The 23576-nt window shown below is 40.9% G+C and overlaps 2 protein-coding genes across 2 annotated transcripts; both read left to right on the top strand.

Moving 5' to 3' along the window:
• Nucleotides 1-9595: 9595 nt before the first annotated feature.
• On the top strand, nt 9596-14719 carry LOC108673736. The gene is made up of 5 exons (XM_018161603.1): nt 9596-9750; nt 9985-11484; nt 11997-12214; nt 13939-14155; nt 14683-14719. Exons 1-5 carry the CDS (start codon nt 9596-9598, stop codon nt 14717-14719), a joined length of 2127 nt encoding a protein of 708 aa, XP_018017092.1.
• Nucleotides 14720-18226: 3507 nt separating this feature from the next.
• Nucleotides 18227-19915, top strand: LOC108673737. Its single transcript, XM_018161604.2, has 2 exons — nt 18227-18244; nt 18627-19915. The coding sequence occupies exon 2, from the start codon at nt 18857-18859 to the stop codon at nt 19895-19897; it is 1041 nt and encodes a 346-aa protein (XP_018017093.1). The 5' UTR covers nt 18227-18244; nt 18627-18856; the 3' UTR covers nt 19898-19915.
• Nucleotides 19916-23576: the final 3661 nt, after the last annotated feature.

Below are 23576 nucleotides of genomic sequence, written 5' to 3'. Positions count from 1 at the left end.
TTCATCCTCCAGCATCATGTTCATCCTCCAGCATCATGTTCATCCTCCAGCATCATGTCATCCTCCAGCATCATGTTCATTCTCCAGCATCATAGTCATCTTCCAGCATCATGTTCATCCTCCAGCATCATGGTCATCCTCCAGCATCATGTCATCCTCCAGCATCATGTTCATCCTCCAGCATCATGTCATCCTCCAGCATCATGTTCATCCTCCAGCATCATGGTCATCCTCCAGCATCATGTTCATCCTCCAGCATCTTGTCATCCTCCAGCATCTTGTCATCCTCCAGCATCTTGTCATCCTCCAGCATCATAGTCATCTTCCAGCATCATAGTCATCTTCCAGCATCATGTTCATCCTCCAGCATCTTGTCATCCAGCAAATTACTTGCACCGCGGCTAGCACTTCATCCTGAATGAAATTAGGGCGGCGGGCAGCTGTCCCGCTATCTGCTGGGAGCGGACGTGGCGCTCTGCATGCCCTCATCAATATTTCTACATTTCGGACGATTCAACATTTGTCGGGCGACATGAACCACAATTCTGCGTTGTAGTGATTGTTTATGTTGTGTGGTGAGTGGCGCGCGCATCAAAACTTTTATTTTTAATGATTTGAACTCCGGAGCCGCGACCGCCACTGCTTGAACTGCAGCGTCGACCACGTGAGTAACGCACGCGCTGTGATGTGCTAGACGTGGTGCAGGTGGTGTGAGTAACACACGCGCTGTGATGTGCTAGACGTGGTGCAGGTGGTGTGAGTAACACACGCGCTGTGATGTGCTGGACGTGGTGCATGTGGTGTGAGTAACACACGCGCTGTGATGTGCTAGACGTGGTGCAGGTGGTGTGTTTGAATCATTACGAATCATTATGAGATGTTTCAATCATTGTCAGAATTTTCAATCTTTGTGAGATATAGGCCGCAGCCTCATCTGCAGCCAAAGTCATCGATGTAAATTGTTCGCATTGACTTATACCAAGGCTCCATTTTATACTGGAAAATATTTATTCAGAGATGGTTGTGCATTGATAACCCTTGTCATACATGAAAGATTGTTTCATGTTTTCAAGACTTTGATGCGTATATGATGAGCACCGCTTATTGCTATCTTTTGGGTATTTTTGTCAAAAGCCAACGGCGGTATTGGCGTGAACCACAGCGTCTCAAGTCCAAGCCCTGCTTAACGCGCCGTGTTATCTTATCGCTATTCCTCCTGAAATCTCGGCCGTCAAGTAGTTTTAACACATTTATGCCTTTATCGAAGTTCTGAGTTCAAATTCGGACGAAACTTGAGCCATTCTCGAGTTAAAGATCTGAACTTCATGTCAATCTAAGAATTGATTTCATAAATTTAAATCAAATTTTCCTTAAGCGCCACCACGCACGGTTCCTTGTCACTCATTATAAAGTGTGTGGCAATGACAGGCAATAAAATTTACCCACACCGAATTATTTTGCTTTCGTATTTTTTTCTGTGAGAGGTAATTAGCTCGAGCACAGGAAATTGACGTTCTAGAGCCCAGTCCTAGCTCCGTGTTAGCGCTACGTGTTGTCTTATCACAAATTACACCTCGAATATCAATTGAAAGGTGGGCGTTGTAACAGCTGCCTTCCTCTGCGCACACGAACGTAGTATCAGTATTCCTTAGTATTCCTTAGTATTTGTTTGGGACATAGCTGTCCCAGGCCACGATGGATCGCCGCCTCTGATTATCGTTCATCCGCCCTCATTTGGGCCACCTGATGCACGATGCTAATGCTTGCTTCTCGCCGTTGGTAGTGCTGCAGGGGAGGTCGATCTGGAATTGTGTCCAGAAACACGTCCAGTTGTCTCTTAAAGGTCTCCAGGGTGAAATCCCCCTCTCTTAGATCCCTTGGTAGGGCGTTGAACAGCCTTGGCCCTGCCACTGAAAGTGATCCTTCCCGCAGGGATTGAAATCTGACTGCGGATCTGTTACGTAGGGGGGGGGGTCTTGCACAGTCTCCCCCTTCTCTCGTTGTGAACTGTCTTAATCCTGAAGGGCTCGCTCTCGAAGTTTGGCACCATTCCGGTTATCATTTTTCATGTGTACAGAATGACACACCTCTCCCGTCTCCTCTGCAGTGAGTACAGACCCAGTCGCTATAATCTCTCCCAGTAGTTAAAGTTCTCCATCCCTCTGATCCTGGAAGTAAAGGTTCGTTGGACTCCTTCCAGTTGCCGTATTGCGCCTAGTGTGAACGAGTCCAGAGCTGACAGCAGTATTCAAGGATAGGTATTACAAGGGCTCTAAAGAGTGTGATCGTCGGTTTCGCTTGTCTCGTTCTGAACGTCCGCCAGATCCGCCCCATCTGTCGTCTACCTTATGCGGTTATTGCCGGTATGTGATCATCAAAATTGACCTGATTGTTCATCAACACTCCTATATCGCGAACGAGTCGCTTCTCAGGAGCCAGGTATTGGCGATCCATTCCAGCTCTTCCGGTCCCTCTAGCTGTACCTCAGGACATCAAACTTGGTCCCGTTGAACTGGATGTTGTTCACTAGGGCCCAGTCATATATCGCAGAGAGGTCTTCTTGCAACCTCTCATTGTCCGTCCTGTCCGTGATGATCATTAATATCCTGTTGTCGTCCGCGAATGATGATGCAGGGGCGTGGTTCACTGTCACATCTATGTCGGCGATGTGGATGAGGAAGAGGATTGGGCCGAGTACCGTTCCCTGTGGTATTCCACTCTTCACCCTAGCCATGCTCAACCTCGAGCGTCCGACAACTACAGCTTGTAGTCTTTCAGTTAGGAAACTGTGGATCCATACCCACAATTCACTTCCGACTCCCAGCAGTCTTAATTTTCTGAAGAGCACTCCATGGTCAACTATGTTTAAGCTTTCGCGAAGTCCAAATACACCATGTCCTTCCCGGCCCCCTCCTCCAGCATGGCCAGGATTAGGTGGTGATGCTCCAGTAACTGAGACAAACAGGAACGATTTCGTCTAAAACCGTGTTGCCTTCTGTTGAAAAGGTCAGCGTCTCCCATGTACTGCACCAACATTCTGGCAACAAGCTTCTCAAATACTTTGATTACTCGTGATGTTAATGCAACCGGCCTGTAATTTTGGGGTTTGTCTCTTGCGCCTCCTTTGTAGATAGGAATAATTGGCCCTAATTTTAGGTCACTTGGAACATTTCCTTCTATTCCAGAGCAAAGTCAGAGGGACCTTTAGTGCACCGACACATTTTTTCAGTTACTGCAGGGACCCCATCTGGCCCGGGAGCCGAATACGTAGATAATTCTTGGATACTCCTCTCTAGAACCGGTGTTTCAAACTCAATGTTCATCAGCTCCAGATCCCCTGGAAGTTCTTGAATGACTCAAATTTCGTTCTCCTGCCTTGAGTATCGGGGTTCGCTGAATACTTTTTCAAATTGAGCTCCCATAAGTTCGCACATGCCCTTGTCGTCTCCAACAAGGACATCGTTATTTTTCAGAGTTCCCACTGAGGCTCTGATTTTGGCTTTTGACCGGGCATATTTGTAGAAATATTTGAGATTCTCTCGAATGGCAGACACCGCTTGCTCATATACAATTTGTTGCTCGGCCTCGTGTGAGTCCTGCAACTGTCGTTCAGTTTCCTTGATTTTAACCTTTAGATATTCCAGCCTCCGCCGCTCTAAATTCCTGGAGGAAGCCGTTATCTGGTTGTTCAAGCTCGCTCGTTTTCTCTTGAGGATCCGTCTGTCCCTCGGAATTATGTAGCGTTTGGGGTTCGTTTTTTCTGGCGTATGACGCACGCATACCTGCAGTAATACTTCGCACAGTTTGTTGTATATTGTATCGGCATTTAATTCCAGGAACTCAGATCTCCAGTCAATTTCGAGGAGTTCGTTCCCAATGCCCTCCCAGTCTGTTCTTCGATGATGAAAATTTAGCCCAGCTAGCCCCTCTCGGTGTGTAGGTCTTGGCTGGGTTCCCCTCTCAATTGTTATCTTGACCACCACTAGTCGATGGTCAGACAGTGTGGTCTCCTCAACACGAATGTCAGCAGCCAGTTCTTCATTGCTGGTGAAGAGTAGATCCAGGATATTATGTTCTCTTGTTGGCACCAGAAGCTGTTGGCTTAGCAAGTGCTCCCTAGCGAATCGAAGTAGTTGTGTTGCCTGGTTTCTGGTTTGATTTCTGCGCCGTTCTAAACAGTCCAAGTTTGGCCATCGTATGTGTGGTAGGTTAAAATCTCCAGCAACCACAATATTTTGGGAGGGTTCACCTAAGTTGGTCACCTCTGTTTCTATTCTATCGAGAGTTTCATTGAATTTTTCAGGTGGGCAGTCAGGCGGTCGGTATACGATAGCTATGCACAGATTGAGATGGGGGATGTATATTATAACATGTTCCACATATCCATTAGAGCCTAAATGCAGGGGAACTGTTTTTGCCGCTAGGAAGTTTCTGAGGTAGACTATAACGCCTCCTTTTCTTCTCACTTCTTTTCGATCTGCTCGGTAATGTTGAAAGCCTTTCTTCTCGATTTTTCCATCTTGGATATCTTCTCTTAGGTGTGACTCGGTTAAGTCAAGCATGATTATTCCTTCTGTCTCAGCAATTTCTTTAAGTACGCCGATCTTGTGGCGTTTTCTTCTTGGGAAGAGCCCCTCTATGTTAGCTGTCATGATGTTAGACTCTTCCCTTCCTTGCGTCCTTAGTTGATGTAACACCGCACTGCCAGGGGTCTCTGGCTCTGCAGCTGTTGCATTTGTTGCTGTGATTTCTGCTGTTGTTTGTGCAGTTTCAACAGTTGTTGCATTTGTTACTGAATCTGATCTACTTGCCTCTGCAGGTCTGAAAAATTGCTGCTCCTGATATCGTGTTCTCTGTGTGGTTCTCCACTCCGGTAGGATGTGGTGTCCAGTGTGGTAATTTTTAGGACAGCCCTGTTGTATTTCTGATTACGATAGATTCGCCCTTCCCAGAAAGGAGTTTTTTGACAAATGCATTTTTTCTGAAATTTTGAATTTGGCAGTAGAGTCTATCTGGTGTTCCGGGGACGAAGTATCAAAATCCCGTCTCCCTTTGGTATCTCTTCCCGCCTGCGTGCTGAGTCTAAGGTGATGAATGCGACAGTTATCTCGTTTGCAAGCTATATTTTTTATAATATTCCAGCACAATAACGGGTGATAGAATTGTGCAGTATTTCCCATTTTACATCCACGTGGGTTTTTGCTTCCAAATATTGAAAATTTTTGACAAATCTTACGGTGAGGATACATACAACTCTGTCCTTTATTTTCCTGATCGCAATTTCCCTGAAGATACCTACAGCAGATGTGTTTGTGACCAGACGGAGTGGCAGCGGGAGTGTGTGTAGTGTGGGGGAAAGGAAGGGTTACCCTTTCCCCATCCTTCTCTGGGCTGCGGTCAAGAGGTGGGGTGCGAGTGGAGGGAAAGTGGGGCGGGGTATGATTTCGGACAGCGTTGAAGCAGGCGGGGGGTAGAGGGAATAGAGGGCGGCAACGCCTGGGCGCTTCGGCCGAGGGAAGCGATCGCGCTAGGCCTAGTTTGAATTTCTTCACTCTCGGCGACATCTCGCACAACTTCGGCACATTCCTTGAACCACTTCTCATTCATTACGCATTTTCTGCAGATTAATGACACACTCGTCTTTATGTATCTAGCAAGTTGGTATACTGGCAGTAGAGAGCATTCAAAGTGACAAAACAGGCTGCACGAATTACATCGCAGCGCAAATTTACCATAATTTAGTTTTTTGCATACAAGGCATTCTCCAGATGGTTGGCTTGTACAAGCTGTTATTGCCGTTTTTACTGGTACGTTTTACTGTTCTCTGGTATGTTCATTTACTCTCTCATATAAGAGATTACTGAAATAATTCACTGGTAAAAAAATTGTGATATTTACTCACAAACTGGGCCGATATAATGAAATCTAAACACTCAACGGGAAAAGCGATATTCGGTAAAATGATTTTCAATATCCACTTTGTTCTCTATACACGCTCTCATTACTGACTTCACACAGAATTTCAGACATTTCACTGAAACACTTAGTACAAGATGCGCGTACTGCCACCAACCGGCAATTGAAAAAAGGCATATCAGGACCGATACGACACGTCACGTCCGTCCTCTGTCACGGCTCAAGCAAGACCAGAGTTTAATATTCTAATTCGTTCGGAACTTAGGAAACGAAAAGGATTCACGGACACGTCTTCGCACGTTTCCAGTCAGGTTAGGTTAGGTTAGGTTGAGTTAGGTAAGGTTGTGTTCAGTTGGGTTAGGTTGGGTTAATTTAGGTTAGGTATGGTTCCACTCGTTTTACCGTTCTAATTGAAAACGGGATGAGGTAAAAATGAGAGAGAAATACTCGCCACAATGCAATGAGCATTGAAATGCGTGCATTCAATTTTGTAATGATTGGTTAAGAATTGAGGAAAGAAGCTTGCCGAAGCGGAACCAGGATGGACCACGCTAACACTCACCCACATTCGTCCAACCGGTGGGCTCAGTAGGTGTGTCCCAATGCGTCGCTTAGTAATTTTTTGCACGTCTTAATGTCGGCGCATCTACTGATGGGCTCAATACAAGGACACGAAACGAATTGAACTTTTATTTTAGAACTTGATCCCAGAGACGACCGGACCAAAGCTTGAGGAAGCACACGCACAAAGAAGTTTGGGACGAGACCAAGTTCTGAAATTAGGCTTGATAGCACCGTAGCGGTATCATTAGAGGTTCGCCGACCTTAAAAACGAATTAGCTCAAGCTAACATAACTGTCGAGAAACAACAAAAGACATTGGTAAAAACATATTTAAAAATGTACACTAAGGGAGAGCAATAACATTCTTCAAATTTTTAATAATTGATAATGAATTCAAACTTATGAAGCAAAGAATTTACCCACCCTTCAAAAAAGAAGCATCTCTGAATTGCACGCTTAGAGTCGCCGTAAGCCCCCCAAAAAATTGACTGGAGTGTCCCACCGGATTTGTGGATATCCTATAGCAACGAAGTTGAAGTAGCTGTTGAATAATTAAGAATCAAAATAAAAGCTGGACGAGCTCAACGTTTTGTCTCACTATTTCATCATTGTAACAGTCTCACACCTACCTTAAAATCTTGTACCACCAAGCGCTTCAACAGCAATTTTAAGAGGCAAAAAGAGAAGTAAAAGGAAATTACGATAGTCAAAGTAAGGGCGGACTCTAATATGAATTAAATATTTGATCACTGGAAAGAACTAATCCTCCCTATAAGGTTCGGAATATATAATTATACAAGGAGCTTAAGATCAAAAGTTGAAGTGGCTTCGCTACAGGAATAGGCTTAGCCCAAGATTTGATTTGTGATATCGGCTCTCTTCTATAATTAAAGAAGAGCGAATGAGCACTTACGAAAAAATAGATAAAGTCTATGAGTGATCACGACAAATTATAAATAGAAATTAGGAAGGGATGGCATTATATACACTCCCACCAGGGCAATACTAATTGGATGTTTCCATTCCAGTCCAGTGCAGTTTTGTGTCCAGAATAAAGAAGAAAGTTTGGCAAATTTTGAAAAGTTCGAGATTTGAACAATAGAGAAAAAGCTAGGTGACCTGCAAGGTTGGAAAGTTATACGCGTGCCAGCTATTAATGTTAATTTATTTTGAAGAGTTCATTAAGGTAATACGGATATCTGTAATGATAAGGTGAAGGAAATGTTTGTTTAATTCTTGAAATATCTTTAATTACATGTATGCATTCGTGCTCAATAATTAAATAAATTAGGGGATAAAATGCACTTTCTGTTGAAAAAATATTGAGTATTCTCGAATGTCAAAAACTTCCTGCCAAATGCACCAATTAGTGTTGATTTATTTGAAGCGGTTATCTGAGACGACTTAACGAGGAATTGTTTATTTAATATCTATAGTGTGTTGTATATATATTTGTATTTCTCATAATCAAATGATTTAGGAGGTGATGAAGTGCAATGATGAAAGGCTGCGGGAATGATTTTGAGAAAGATTTCTGGTGAATTGAACCCAAACCTTGTGCAGTTACCCCACTTATCAGTTTTATCGGTGACACTTAAAGTGGGTGAGCTCAAATTAATGAACTCCAGTCCACTTCAGAGTGTCAACAGTCACCTGTTTCCACAAATAACGCGCATATCATATGTTGAAAGAACTGAATGCTCTTAAAAAGAATGTGTTATCATACAACACTCGATGAGAAATGATCCTGCTGATTGAGCTATAATGCACCATCGTTTGCTTGTCAATTCACGAGCAGTTGTGCATCGCGTACAAAATTTTGAAATTTTATTACTTTTTTTGTGCAATTCCAATGTACGTTGCGTAGCTATTATTTTGTACATTATTTGTAACCATTATTTGGTCAAAGCATTCTTTTTTAGTCAAAGCCGCGAAAATTATGTACTTTTTTGGTTTTTCGGTTAGTAATTTGTCTTGATTGAACACCGAAGTGAACGGAACAGTGCAGCAATGTGGTAAGTTTTCACACTCAGTCTAATATTAAAGTGTTCAGAATTTTGCCGCTCTACGTTCATGGTTCAGCATTTTGCCGCTCTACGTTCATGGTTCAGCGTTTTGCCGCTCTACATTCATGGTTCATCGTTTTGCCGCTCTACGTTTATGGTTCAGCGTTTTGCCGCTTTACGTTCATGGTTCAGCGTTTTGCCGCTCTGCGTTCATAGTTCAACGTTTTGCCGCTCTACGTTCATAGTTACAACAAAGAGACTCTGAAGTCTAGTCTAATATGAACGATCGTTCATTTCACCAAATCATCCATTTAACTTTATCTGGCTGTTGTGGAAGTTTAATTTATCGAAAGTAACCGTCAGTATTGGAGGTGCGATAAAGTTGCCTCTAACTGATAAGAGATACGGAGCGCTTACTCATCGTCCGGATAAGACGAAGATGGTGATGCAACAGATACGAATTTGCATTTATAATTATTTTACGAGATGAACTTCTCACTTCCACTACCGGTGGGGGCTGTTATAGGTTATACAGTACAAAGTTACAAATATTTAGAAACAAAACAATTTTAAATGACGTATTTTTGAACGACATCAGGGAAAATAACTTTTGTTAAATTTCGTCAAAAATAAAAGGTGAAGAAAAGATACTGACAGTGAATGTGCCCGAGAAGTAGAACCTTTTTGCCACATCCTCTTATTGGTGCGTTTTCTGTATTAGGTGATCTGTTATAGAAAAATTTGGTTATATAGACCTCTGCAATAGTTCGTTTTTATTTGTTATATTAATAGTGAAAAGTTCTCAATATAGACTACGTTCATTTACGGTTCATACAAGGTTCTTTATTGATCATGCTTTTATCATATAATTTCCAAAATTGTTACTAAGCATTAACATAAATAACCATAACAAACTACAACTTCATACAATATATAACGAAAAATTCCTTAAGCAGGAGTATCGTACATCATAATACAAGATCTTCCACCACTCGTCACAATTTATCTTCGAAACTATTTTATTTGCTAGCATAAGGAAAATAACATATATACTGTATTGATATAAATTATTATTTCATTAATTTCAGATGAACTCAACAGCTGGCAAATATGGCTACAATCACTCAGAGCATGTCTCTCGTGCCAGGAATTGAGCTTTCACCTCAGGAAGCCAATAGATACAAGAACATTTTTGCCGTCCAAGGTCCCATGTGTAAAGTTTTCCGTGCCATACTCAACTGGGAATGCAGCGACAAGCAACAAAGGCAAACATTTGCTGATTATTTTGAACAAAAGAAGCAGCAATACGAAGACCGGCATGCTGCCCTGGTGGCACAAAAGAACAATAGATTTAAACTCCCAAAGATTGGACTACCCACATGGGTAATGGAAAATCTACTGGAAGAACCTTCAAAGTATGACGTGACTCTAATGTGTACTTTTTTGTGTGAGATATTCAAATTAAAAGTATTATACACGCACATTGGTCCTCTGAGAAGTTTCAGTCAACTAGAGTGCCTTCTGAAAGAGGCCAAAGACATTAGAAATGCTGTTATGCACGTCGCTGACGATGCTGTCAATCCTATGAAGTTTGATGAAATTGTCAAAGTCATGCATGATGTGATAAATGAAGCTGGTGAAGTGTACAGCATCCCTGCTGATGAAGTTACAAGTCTCAAAACTCAAATAGATGGGATGTGGGATGAAGTACGCGCAGATAATGAAAAAGTTAAGGCTTATTGTTGCTTCTTACTGCAAACTTATGGAAACAAAGAAGCCAAAGTCATGTGGGAAGCGATGTTGTCTGAAGAAATTTTGCTCTTTGGCGATGACAAAGTTGAACGCTCGAAAGTTTTCCATTCCCTGGAATTGACACTACAGAAACCTAAAGATCAAACCGAAGACAAGATCTCCTACACTGAACTCCTCGCTGGCAACGATAAGTTTATAGTAGTCATTGGCGACTCAGGGTCTGGGAAATCCACTTTGACCAAGAACTTGGTGATACAGCACCATGGTATCTCAGATGCAGAGGTAGAAATGACCGATCTGAAGAATCACAATTTGTTACTTTATTATGAATGCAGGAATGTTTCTGTAAAAGAATTGACTGATGTTGTAGAAGAAAACTTCGAAAAAGTGTGCCAGAAACTCGGCCCTAAAACTGTTATCCAAGGAATCACCGAGTCTAACCCTTTGATTCTCATTGATGGCTATGATGAATGTCATAAAGACTCGTATAAGGTTTTGCAACAGATGGTGAACAAAATGAGGAAACATGAGTGTCGTGTGATCATCACCACCAGGCCAAGTGCGGCTGAAAAGCTCAAGAATTTTCTGAAGCGAGAAGGCGTGAAGTTCCAAGAGTACGAGATATCAGAAATCTGTCTTTTAGATGACCAATTGAGATTTCTGGAGAAGTATGAAAAACATGCTCCTCCAGGTGCTGAGAAAGTTGTGAAGAGCTTCAGATCTCTTGGACGGAACATTCAAGAACTTTTTGTTCGTCCAATTAATTTGGTTCTCTTTTGTCACCTGGTCTGGAACTTTCCTGAAAGGATAAATGATTTGAAATCTCATGCTGCTGTAGCTCAAGTCACATATGATCTGTATGAGAAAATTATTCAGTCAAAGCTGGCTGACCACTCCGTTGACATGGATGGCCTCATCGATTCTTTCTTCCAAGACTTGAGCAATTTCTCCTTGAAGATGATTTGTGATTGTCATTTGGTTTTCCCTGAAAATGAAGTCGTCGATTTGAAACGCAGTATCAGATCAAAACTCGAAAAATATGGGGTGCTTGGGACGCTTGACCCTAATGCTCTTCTGGGTGCTGTCTTGAAAATAAAACGTCCAATGAAAAATTCGAAATCGTGTACATATTTCTTTCATCACAAGAGCATACATGAACTGTTTGCTTCCAAGCCTGTCTTAATGGAGCTCCGTAAGAATAATGCATTACCGCCCGTCCTGACGCCACAAAAATTGAAAAATGTCAGGTGAGTTTTTTGTTGAGAAAGATTTAATTGATTTTCTTAAGACTGTCTCTGAGATAGAAAACTCATGAGGTGTTCATTAGAGGATTCAGCCATATTTTTATCAGACCTGATCCCACCTACGTTTCACAGGGTTAAATTTTCTAACTAATAATTTTTGTAGAGAGACCTAGTTAATTTAGGTCTCACTACTTAAATTTGAGCTAATAAATGTCTTACTTAACATATTTTCTCCCAGTGCTGTTCTAAAATGCAAGTGAATGAAGTTTTCACAACTATGATGTTAGTTCAACAATCATTGTAACTGTACCTGTACATGTACATGATGTTTTCTTTATAAAGTTCAAAATAATTTTGATAAATTTTAACATGAATATGATGATTTTTCATGCGATTTAGATATAGATGACCTTCACTAATAATATTTAACTAATCATATATGACTAATAATACTTGACTAAAAATATTTGTCTAATAATATTTGACTAATAATATTTGACGAATAATATAAACAGGCCGCTTGAAGTGCTCACGTGTGTGTTCATGGAGCTGAGTGCTGCTGAGGAGTCCACTGTCTTCTGGAATAACTGGCAGCTGCTGCGCGATGCTGTGGGAGACGTTGGCTTGCATTACTGGCAGAAAATCTTGCTGAACTGTCCTGACTCGCAGCATATTGCTGCAGCGATTGCTGGAGTCTACTTGGCAGACAGTGACAGTTGGAGCATCAATACAGGTAGTTTGTTTCTTGAGTACCTTTAATATTTGAGAGATTTTACTTCTGCTTTTGTACCATCAAGAATCTCTGTGGATTCTTGATTCTTGATAGTTGTTTACAGGCCATTACTATCATTACAGGCCAGTTATTCCCAGGCCGGTTGTCATTCAGGAGGATATGAAAGTCTCATATACAATGAAATCTGATTCATTAAGGAACTTTTAGTTCCTCTCATTATTTGTTCCCTTTTATCTGTGGGCCTGCTTTTACTGCTGAATTCACGCACCTCCTAAAGACCGTTAGGCTAACAAAAATTTTTCTTCTTAATGTCCAAGATAAACAGGAAGATGTGATCAGAAATGAATACTCTGTAGGAGTAATAAACAGAAAATAAAATGTAAATCAGGAAATAATTATAAGAAAATTTAATTATATGATACTTATTTATAAACCTGAATGCAAATTCTTATACCACAGCAGATAGTGTGTGCATCACTCTATTTGTTTATTTTTGTATTCTCCACCTCTGCTACCATCATATAAACTTTGACCGATCTTCCACTGCCAAGCAGTAATACTGGCTGGTAGTGTCAGTAATGATAATAATAGTTTATACTATATAATATAGTGGGTATTGAAGAAAGTGGAATGAGTCACAATGCTGCATTACTGCAGCCCGATATTTTACCAGTTTTCGTACTGTAACCAAGTGAAGACGAATTGCACTGGAAATGAATATGGATAGAAGGGTTTATGATAAAATAATCAAATTTCCATTTATAATCAAATCAAATGTTTTATAATAAAATTCCCATTACAATTTCCGTTATTAAATAAACTAGAATGAGCTAAAGCGTCCTGTGTTCCTAATAAGATCTCTTTTGTTTACCGATTAAAAATATTATACAGCAAAACAAAGTCCGCATTAATAACAAAACAAACAACGGAAAGTAAATTCAACATTGATAGTGTTTTATTTATAGAAAAAAACACGATTTAAACAACTTGATAAGATATAGACAATGCCCTAATTATAAACATATATTCGCACAGGCTACATAAAACATAATATTTTAATTTTAGGTACCGTTCTGATGAGCGATCACCAAGGCTGCACGAAGAGAATAGCGTTCACCCCCCCCCTCCTCTCTCTATCATTTGACACTACTAATCATCCCTCTCGATCTACCTATCATCCCTCTCTCAATATAGCATCCCACTCTCTGACAATCGTACCATTTTCTACATGTCATTGCTCTCTCTAAACTCATCTTTCTCTGTCTTTGATCCCACTCTCTTACTATCATCCCTATTTCTGCTTATCATCCCTCAGCTAATAACCCCTCACCTTACCTATCGTTCCTCTCTCCATATCATTCATCTCTCCTTATATAATCGCTCTCTTCTCCTTTCAAATCTCTCTTTCTCTTTACCTAGCTTCCCTTTCCGTACTTATCACATTCCTCTGCAATTGTCTCTTTATATTTATCTTGATTTGTATCCTTTTTCTAGACAGGGATGGTTGGCTTCCTATGCACATGGTAGCGATGCTTTTATACTACCCACTCTCATATTTTACTTCATTATTTACTTATCAACTCCATTCAACTCGCTCTTTTTCCATCATCCTTGTCTCTACCTCTCTACGTTACTCAACATACCTCTTCACCTATCATCCTTCTATCGCTCCACCCAAGCTCACGCCACATCAGGCAACAAGTATCCTCATCCTTCGTCCGCAGCTGGAGACGTGATGGCAGTTGCACTAATGCTGCCACATCAGCAACCTCGAGTCATCAACATCAAGATGTCAGCTGCGGTGCTGCGCGCTGCAGGCACCAGCTGGTCTGACCTGGCGCGGCGTTACAAGGGACAACTGAAGCTGAACATCGCACCAGCAGGAGTGACAGCAAGCCCCGAGCCCTGCGACGACCTGCTGGAGTGCCTCAAGGGCTCCAGGTCAGCGACATTTGCTCCCTTAGTGGTTATAGTTTATGTCGGTTTTACTCGTGCGCCTTCTTTCGAAATTTTACGAGGTGCTGTAAAAAATCCACGGGACTTTTATAACATGTAAAGACAATTATTGCCGTATTTCTGTTCTATGTAATATAAAAATAAAGTCATAAGGAATAATACACGCGAGAAGATATTGTGAGAACAGAAGCATGTATGAGTAGTGCTGATTAAACTGAAGAATACAAGTTAATTTTGCCGAACACCTGGGCAGGGTGGCCCAGTGGTTAAAGTTCAGAGTACCAAGATTGACGCACTATAGAGAGGCGCGGGTTCGATCCCAGCTCTGTGCGTCGGTTTCTGATCAGAATCGGCAAAGAGGCCGGGCGGTTAAGCACAGCAGAATTGTAGCAGTGCGTTGCGAGTTCGAGACCTCAAGATGCTGTGAATATTCTGCGATGTTAAGAATCGGCGACAGGCCTACGGCCTAATAAAAGCTGAAACTATTATTATTATTATTATTAACTTTGCAGTGAAGAACGCATGCTCGGGGATAATATGCGTAGTTGAATTTAGTATAGAATATTTGTGTGGGCATATTGTGCATAATATAGAAATTTATTGCGAGGGCAATTACGCAAGGTGAAAGAAATGTAGGGAGAATTGGGCACGATGGCGTGAATGTTTCACTACATTCATAAGACAAGAAGACACGAGTATGTAGGCATTTATGGTCCAAGTTCTTTGGAGTAATTACTAGAATAATTTTTTTAAATATGTATGATAATTGGTTTTGATTGTTAAAAAAACAGCATAAATTATAGTATTTAGATTTTACACAATTTAAACTAAAATGAGAACAAATACATAGAAATGAAGATTAGAATACATGGCAGGATATATTGTGCAGAAGCTAAGCATGAACATGTAGAGCAGAATACATGGCAGGATATATTTTGTGCAGAAGCTAAGCTGTCTCTTATACACATCTAGATGTGTATAAGAGACAGCTTCTGCACTATATATCCTGCCATGTATTCTGCTCCACATGTTCATGCTTAGCTTAATCACTGTCTCTTATACACATCTAGATGTGTATAAGAGACAGCTATATAACCTGCCATGTATTCTGCTCTACATGTTCATGCTTGGCTTCTGCACTATATATCCTGCCATGTATTCTGCTCTACATCTGTCTCTTATACACATCTAGATGTGTATAAGAGACAGCTATATATCCTGCCATGTATTCTGCTCTACATGTTCATGCTTAGATTCTGCACTCTATATCCTGTCATGTATTCTGCTCTAGATGTTCATGCTTAGCTTCTGCACAATATATCCTGTCTCTTATACACATCTAGATGTGTATAAGAGACAGCATATATTCTGCTCTACATGTTTATGCTTAGCTTCTGCACTATATATCCTGCCTGTCTCTTATACACATCTAGATGTGTATAAGAGACAGCTATATATCCTGCCACGTATTCTGCTCTACATGTTCATGCTTAGCTTCTGCACAATATATCCTGCCATGTATTCTGCTCTACCTGTCTCTTATACACATCTAGATGTGTATAAGAGACAGATATCCTGCCATGTTCATGCTTAGCTTCTGCACTATATATCCTGCCATGTATTCTGCTCTACATGTTCATGCTTAGCTTCTGCACAATATATCCTGCCTTGTATTCTGCTCTAAATGTTCATGCTTAGCTTCTGCACTATATATCCTGCCATGTGTTCTGCTCTAGATGTTCATGCTTAGCTTCTGCACTATATATCCTGCCATGTATTCTGCTCTACATGTTCATGCTTAGCTTCTGCACAATATATCCGGCCATGTATTCTGCTCTACCTGTCTCTTATACACATCTAGATGTGTATAAGAGACAGGCACTATATATCCAGCCATGTATTCTGCTCTACATGTTCATGCTTTGCTTCTGCACTATATATCCTGCCACGTATTCCTGTCTCTTATACACATCTAGATGTGTATAAGAGACAGGTCCCGAACTCATCATAAGGTCATAAGGTGAGGTAAGGTAAGCTTCTGCACTATATAACATGCCATGTATTGTTCTCTAGATGTTCATGCTTAGCTTCTGCACTATATAACATGCCATGTATTCTGCTCTACATGTTCATGCTTGGCTTCTGCACTATATCCTGCCATGTATTTTGCTCTAGATGTTCATGCTTAGCTTCTGCACAATATATCCTGCCATGTATTCTGCTCTACATGTTCATGCTTAGCTTATGCACTATATAACCTGTCTCTTATACACATCTAGATGTGTATAAGAGACAGTGCTTAGCTTATGCACTATATAACATGCCATGTATTCTGCTCTACATGTTCATGCTTGGCTTCTGCACTATATCCTGCCATGTATTCTGCTCTACATGTTCATGCTTAGCTTCTGCACTATATATCCCTGTCTCTTATACACATCTAGATGTGTATAAGAGACAGATACTATGCAGAAGCTAAGCATGAACATGTAGAGCAGAATACATGGCAGGATAAATGGTGCAGAAGCTAAGCACAAACATGTAGAACAGAATACATGGCAGGATATATTCTGCAGAAGCTCAGCATGAACATGTAGAGCAAAATACGTGGCAGGATATATAGTGCAGAAGCAAAGCATGAACATGTAGAGCAGAATACATGGCAGGATATACAGTGCAGAAGCAAAGCATGAACATGTAGAGCAGAATACATGGCTGGATATATAGTGCAGAAGCTAATCATAAACAGGTAGAACAGAATACATGGCAGGATATATTGTGCAGAAGCTAAGCATGACCATGTAGAATAGAATACATGGCAGGATATATGGTGCAGAAGCTAAGCACAAACATGTAGAACAGAATACATGACAAGATATATAGTGCAGAAGCTAAGCATGAACATGTAGAGCAGAATACATGGCAGGATATACTGTGCAGAGGCTAAGCATGAACATGTAGAGCAGAATACATGGCAGGATATGATGTGCAGAAGCTAAGCATGGACATGTGGAGCAAAATACATGGCAGGATATACAGTTACGCGCATATTTATTGATACACATCTAGATGTGTATAAGAGACAGATGTAGAGCAGGATACATGGCAGGATATATAGTGCAGAAGCTAAGCATGAACATGTAGAGCAGAATACATGGCAGGATATATAGTGCAGAAGGAAAGCATGAACATGTAGAGCAGAATACATGGCTGGATATATTGTGCAGAAGCTAAGCATAAACATGTAGAACAAAATACATGGCAGGATATATTGTGCAGAAGATAAGCATGAACAAGTAGAGCAGAACACATGGCCGGATATATAGTGCAGAAGCCAAGCATGAACATGTAGAGCAGAATACATGGCAGGATATAGTGCAGAAGCCAAGCATGAACATGTAGAGCAGAATACATGGCAGGATATATAGTGCAGAAGCTAAGCATGAACATGTAGAGCAGAATACATGGCAGAATATATTGTGCAGAAGCTAAGCATGAACATGTAGAGCAGAATACATGGCAATTTATATATGGTGCAGAAGCTAAGCATGAACATTTAGAGCAGAATATATGGCAGGATATATTGTGCAGAAGCTCAGCATGAACATGTAGAGCAGAATACATGGCAAAATATATAGTGCAGAAGCTAAGCATGAACATGCAGAGCAGAATATATGGCAGTATATATAGTGCCGAAGCTAAGCATGAACATGTAGAGCAGAATACATGGCAGGATATATAGTGCAGAAGCTAAGCATAAACATGTAGAACAGAATACATGGCAGGATATATTGCACAGAAGCTAAGCATGAACATGTAGAGCAAAATGCATGGCAGGATATAGAGTGCAGAAGCTAAGCATGAACATGTAGAGCAGAATACTTGGCAAGATATATGGTGCAGAAGATAAGAATGAACAAGTAGAGCAGAATACATGGCAGGATATATTGTGCAGAAGCTGAGCATGAACATGTAGGGCAGAATAAATAGCAGGATATATTGTGCAGAAGCTAAGCATGAACATGTAGAGCAGTACACTTGGGAGGATATATTGTGCAGAAGCTAAGCATGAACGTGTAGAGCAGAAGACATGACGGAATATATTGTACAGAAGCTAAGCATGAACATGTAGAGCATAATATATGGCTGTATATATTGTGCAGAAGCTAAGCATGAACATGTAGATTAGAAAACATGGCAGGATATAAAGTGCAGAAGCTAAGCATTAACATGTAGAGCAGAATACATGGCAGGATATATCGTGAAGAAGTTAGGCATTAACATGTAGAGCAGAATACATGACAGGATATATTGTGCTGAAGCTAAGCATGAACATGTAAAACAGAATACATGACAGGATATATAGTGCAGAAGCTAAGCATGAACATGTAGAGCAGAATACATGGCAGGATATATATCTGTCTCTTATACACATCTAGATGTGTATAAGAGACAGATGTAGAGCAGGATACATGGCAGGATATATAGTGCAGAAGCTAAGCATGAACATGTAGAGTGTGGTAATCACCATTTAGCGTTTAGCTTACCTGTATGGCAACAGGATAAGTCATTGTGGTAACCCGTTGTACAGTATTGTTCAGTTCGTAATAAAGCTCTGCCCACTACGGTGTCACCTCTCTTGGCCCTTTATACGCTAAACCTCGGTCGCATCATTTGGCGACGAGGATGACTGGCCACATGAAGATGTTCCAGCCTGATGTGGAGAGCGTGGAAGAATTCATTCAGCGTTTTCGACTTCAACATAGTGACAAACTTGCTGCGGCTGATGCAAAGAAAGGTTCGTCCTTGTCCACTATGTACCTTGCAAACGCCCTACCTGTTAACATTCTGACTGACTTGCAACGAAGGTTGAAGCCAAGGTTATTAACCGACGTCAAATATGAAGAATTGGAAGCTCAATTAATTTCGTCTTACGGAGTGAAGAAATTCGTTATTGGAGCTGCGGTAGCATTTCTAACTCGTAAGCAGAAGCCCGGCGAAAGTATTGAATCTTACGCTAAAGTTCTTAATGTACTTTCTTCCCATGTTGGGTACTCAAACTGCTGTCGTGATAGACTCATCAGGGATGTTTTTGTTAGTGGTTTGCAATCGACCAAACTTGTTGCATCGCTGCTCGTGGAGTGTGAAAATAAAACTTTCCAGGAGTGTGTTGAACGTGCCAAAATCGTGGAACAAGTTACAAAAGATGTCGAAGAACTCACACCAAGTGTTGTGAATGCAGCAAACTACAAGCTCAAAACTACGCACGGCACTTCACCGAAACGGAACGAACAAGGTTCCAGGGCTAGCATTCCATTGTCATACAAGTGCATTAGATGTGGAGCCGCAGGCAAACATAGAGCAAGTGACTGTTACACTTTAAAGAAGAAATCGAAATGTACTTCATGTTCCAAAACTAGCCATATCTCCAAAATGTGCAGATCTGCGAAGAAGCTGACAAATAAAAGTAAACCAACTAATCATCCGTATCCTGAGGACGAATTTGCCGAAGAAGTTGATCAATTAGACTACGCAGCAAATTGCCTTGTTGACGCAAGCATCTATTCTGGCGATTATACGGGTCGCCCTCATGACGCTGTCGCTGAGACTTCTGACCACTGCGCGAGTTCTACCCGTAACATCAATGTGGTAAAGGCAAGTCATGGCAAACTGCCCCTCGATAATTGTAAGTCTCCTAATGCTTTTTTAGACCCAAATTGCAATTAGTTCCCCTCGCTGAGAAGCCGATATTAATATCATGTGAAATTGACAATAGTCTTGTAAAGTTTGAATTAGACACTGGTTCCTATTAATCAACCATAAATGTCAATGAAATCTACAATAGTGAAAGTAGGATAAGACGCACCAAACGACGTGCAAAAGATTATGGTGGCAACCATGTCAAATTTCTAGGTGAAATTGACCTTTCAGTCAAATTAGGTAATATTTAAGTAATAATATCACTCGTTTGCTTGAATCGCAAATTCACTAAAAACTTAATAGCAAAGAAAACTCCACAAAAATTCATTGAATCGCAAATTCACTAAAAACTTAATAGCAAAGAAAACTCCAAAAAATTCGTAGTATCTTTAAAGAAAACGTTTCGGAGTCCAGCTCCATCGTCAGTTCGAAAATTCTAGAACACAGATAAATCAGTGATTAGTACAAGTCAAGAATACAACGAAAATCCTAAGCTGCAAAACCTGCCTATTCACAATTTCAAGCGGGTAAGAGCTAAAAGCTAAATTCAAACTGGGCCTCTGTTTAAAAATATACAATGATTCTAAAATGCGCAAATCAGAAACACCGGAACTGGAAGCTAAAACTTTGAAATCACTGTCAGAAACTGGAACTTTTCGTTGTATTCTTGACTTGTACTAATCACTGATTTATCTGTGTTCTATAATTTTCGAACTGACGTTGGAGCTAGACTCCGAAACGTTTTCTTTGAAGATACTATGAATTTTTGTGGAGTTTTCTTTGCTATTAAGTTTTTAGGTAATATTTCAATTGCTCATACATTTGTAGTTGTTGATGGCTCTCACGTTTCTTTGCTCGGAAGGGACTGTTGTGGAAAATTTGGGATCAATCTTTCTGTTCCAATGGGTATAAATAAGTCGATCAATTCAATGTGTAACGTGTCTGATTTACGCACTAAATACTCTGATTATTTGTGTAAAAACTTCAGATCGTGTGTCAAAGTTCCTGTAACTCTTGATGTTCCAAGTGATGAACCTGCAATTTTTTGTAAACCTCGTACTGTTTCATTACGTTACCGTGAGCTTGTCAAGATTGAATTGAGTAGGCTTGAAAAGACTGGCGTTATAACCAAAGTCTATCGTAGTGAATGGGCTGCGCCAACGGGTAATGTTCTTAAGGGGACCGGGCTGCCCCCGGAGAAACTTCTACAGTTATTATCCGATCATCATGAAACTTCACATACATACTTAAAATGTAAAAAGAAAAACATTTTGCTCGTATAAATTTTTCGAAAAAATTGATAGAAAACGTGAAATTCATAGAAAACGGCTAAAAAGGGGTACTTTAGAAAATCTATCTCCTCCCACAAATATCATCCTACAACATCGAGACACGTATCATTCGATTCGTAAAGACCATATCTATCGACTCTAACATCACTTTTTTCATTTTCCACCTAGTTTTTTTTATGACGTTTTTTTCCCATTTTTTACATTTTTCACCCCTCCCCCCCCCTTCTTCCCCATATAAAAAACGAACCAGACCAAAATTCAAAAAAGTGATGTTAGAGTCGATAGGCCTGGTCTTTACAAATCGAATGGTATATGTCTCATTGCGGTAGCTTGAAAACTGTAGGAGTAGATAGATTTGCCGTGAGAGCAGTATGAGGTTTTCAGTACGGCCAAAAGACTGCCGGGCGGCACGGAAAATGACGTAAAAGAGTCGTAACGTAGCCAACATACCGAAACTAAGCCTTAAAAGTAAGAAAGGAAGGTGTAGAGCGAGTGGCTGCCACCTTCCACCTTGCTGTCATGATAGGCACTGAAAGATTGCGTTGCATCCCACAGTATATGTAGTCACGCCTCCTATTTATTGCCTTAGCAATTAGTGAAGTCCCCCCCCACCACTCCCCATTCCATGGGGCGTGGTGAACGTAAAAATGGAGGTAGAGAGATGATTCTGCCACCAATGGAATCGTCAGAAAGTAAGCTTTAAGATGAGTATGAGCACCGGATAATGCCATGATTGGCCGCTTTACGTCAGGCGTTTCTTTTAGTTTGTCCAGCTCTGTAATTAAATCCCATAGACATTTGTTAAAGGGCCTAAAAACTGCCCTTCTTTGGGAAGCTGTCACGAAATCATTTTTCGACGTAGAGGGATGATTCTGGCACCGTTGGATGCGTCAAAAAGTAAGCTTTAAGATGAGCCCAAAAAGTGGAAAACGCCAAAATTGAAAATTTTTGCCAGGTCGGTCCCCTTAAACCTAATGGTCAGATTAGAATTTGTGGAGACTATTCGTTGACAATTAATAAGGTGAAGAAGACAGTGCAGTACCCGTTACCGACCATAGATGACGTTATTAATGCAATGCGCAATGCCAGAGTTTTTTCTAAAATTGATCTTTTCATGGCGTACCTCCAACTGCCTCTTGTTGAAAGCTCTAAAAAGTTCACAACGATTAACACCAGCGAAGGCCTGTATCAGTAAAATTACTTATCGTTCGGTTTGGCAAGCTCACCAGCTATTTTTCAATCTTTCATCTGTCAGACATTGGCTGGCATTGACGGTGTGATTGTCTACCAGGACGATTTACTTGTAACGTCTTCAAATACGCCCGATCATGTGATACTTTTGGACAAAGTGTTAAACACACTGAGGGAGGCTGGTGTGAAACTTAATTCTGAGAAATGTGCTTTCTTCCTAGATTCTGTGAAATATCTGGGTTATGTGTTTGACAAAAGTGGAGTGAAACCTTGTGCGGATAAAGTCAGGGCCATTGCAGAGGCTCCTGCTCCGTCAGACGTAAAGCAACTGCAAAGCTTCATCGGCTTGTGCAACTTGTACAGCACCATTTACAGTTGTGGTAATCACCATTTAGCGTTTAGCTTACCTGTATGGCAACAGGATAAGTCATTGTGGTAACCCGTTGTACAGTATTGTTCAGTTCGTAATAAAGCTCTGCCCACTACGGTGTCACCTCTCTTGGCCCTTTATACGCTAAACCTCGGTCACATCAAGAGGATATATACATGGCAGGATATATAGTGCAGAAGCTAAGCATGAACATGTAGACCAGAATACATGGCAGGATATATTGTGCAGAAGCTGAGCATGAACATGTAGAGCAGAAACCATGAAAGGATATATTGAGCAGAAGCTAAGCATCCCTAACAAAATTCGGGGACCGCCTAGGCTTCGGCCGAATAGTCACTACACTCGGCGCAAAGTTATTCTGGGTCAGTTTGCCAACTGATCGCAATCAGCGACTAGTCAGAACCTCCTGGCCGACTCTATGGTCTCTTGAGAGTAGGGCAAAAGTTGGCAGAATCACCTCAGTCCCCTCACCAGGCTCTGGTAGCTGTCTGATTTGGGACCGGAATGTAGACCAAAAAGCGGACATATAGAAGCTGATTTACGTTTGGTCCGAGTCCTAGGCCGTTCCTAATTCAGGCTCGCCACCAACTAAAAATTTTGATAGGGATGAACATGTAGAGCAGAATACATGGCAGGATATATAGTGCAGAAGCTAAGCATAAATATTTAGAACAGAATACATGGCAGGATATATTGTGCAGAAGCTAAGCCTGAACATATAGAGCAGAATACATGGCAGGATCCCAAATAAAAATTGAGAGTGGAGCACCTATGTTTTTATGGTGGCTATCGGCGGACCCCATAGGTGGAGCTTATATGATTTATACAGTGA

This window comes from Hyalella azteca, unplaced genomic scaffold, assembly GCF_000764305.2.
Source record: "Hyalella azteca isolate HAZT.00-mixed unplaced genomic scaffold, Hazt_2.0.2 contig13029, whole genome shotgun sequence".
Classification (NCBI taxonomy): Eukaryota; Metazoa; Arthropoda; class Malacostraca; order Amphipoda; family Hyalellidae; genus Hyalella; species Hyalella azteca.
Note: the sequence above shows the minus strand (reverse complement) of the source record. Positions and strands in the feature narration are given on the sequence as shown.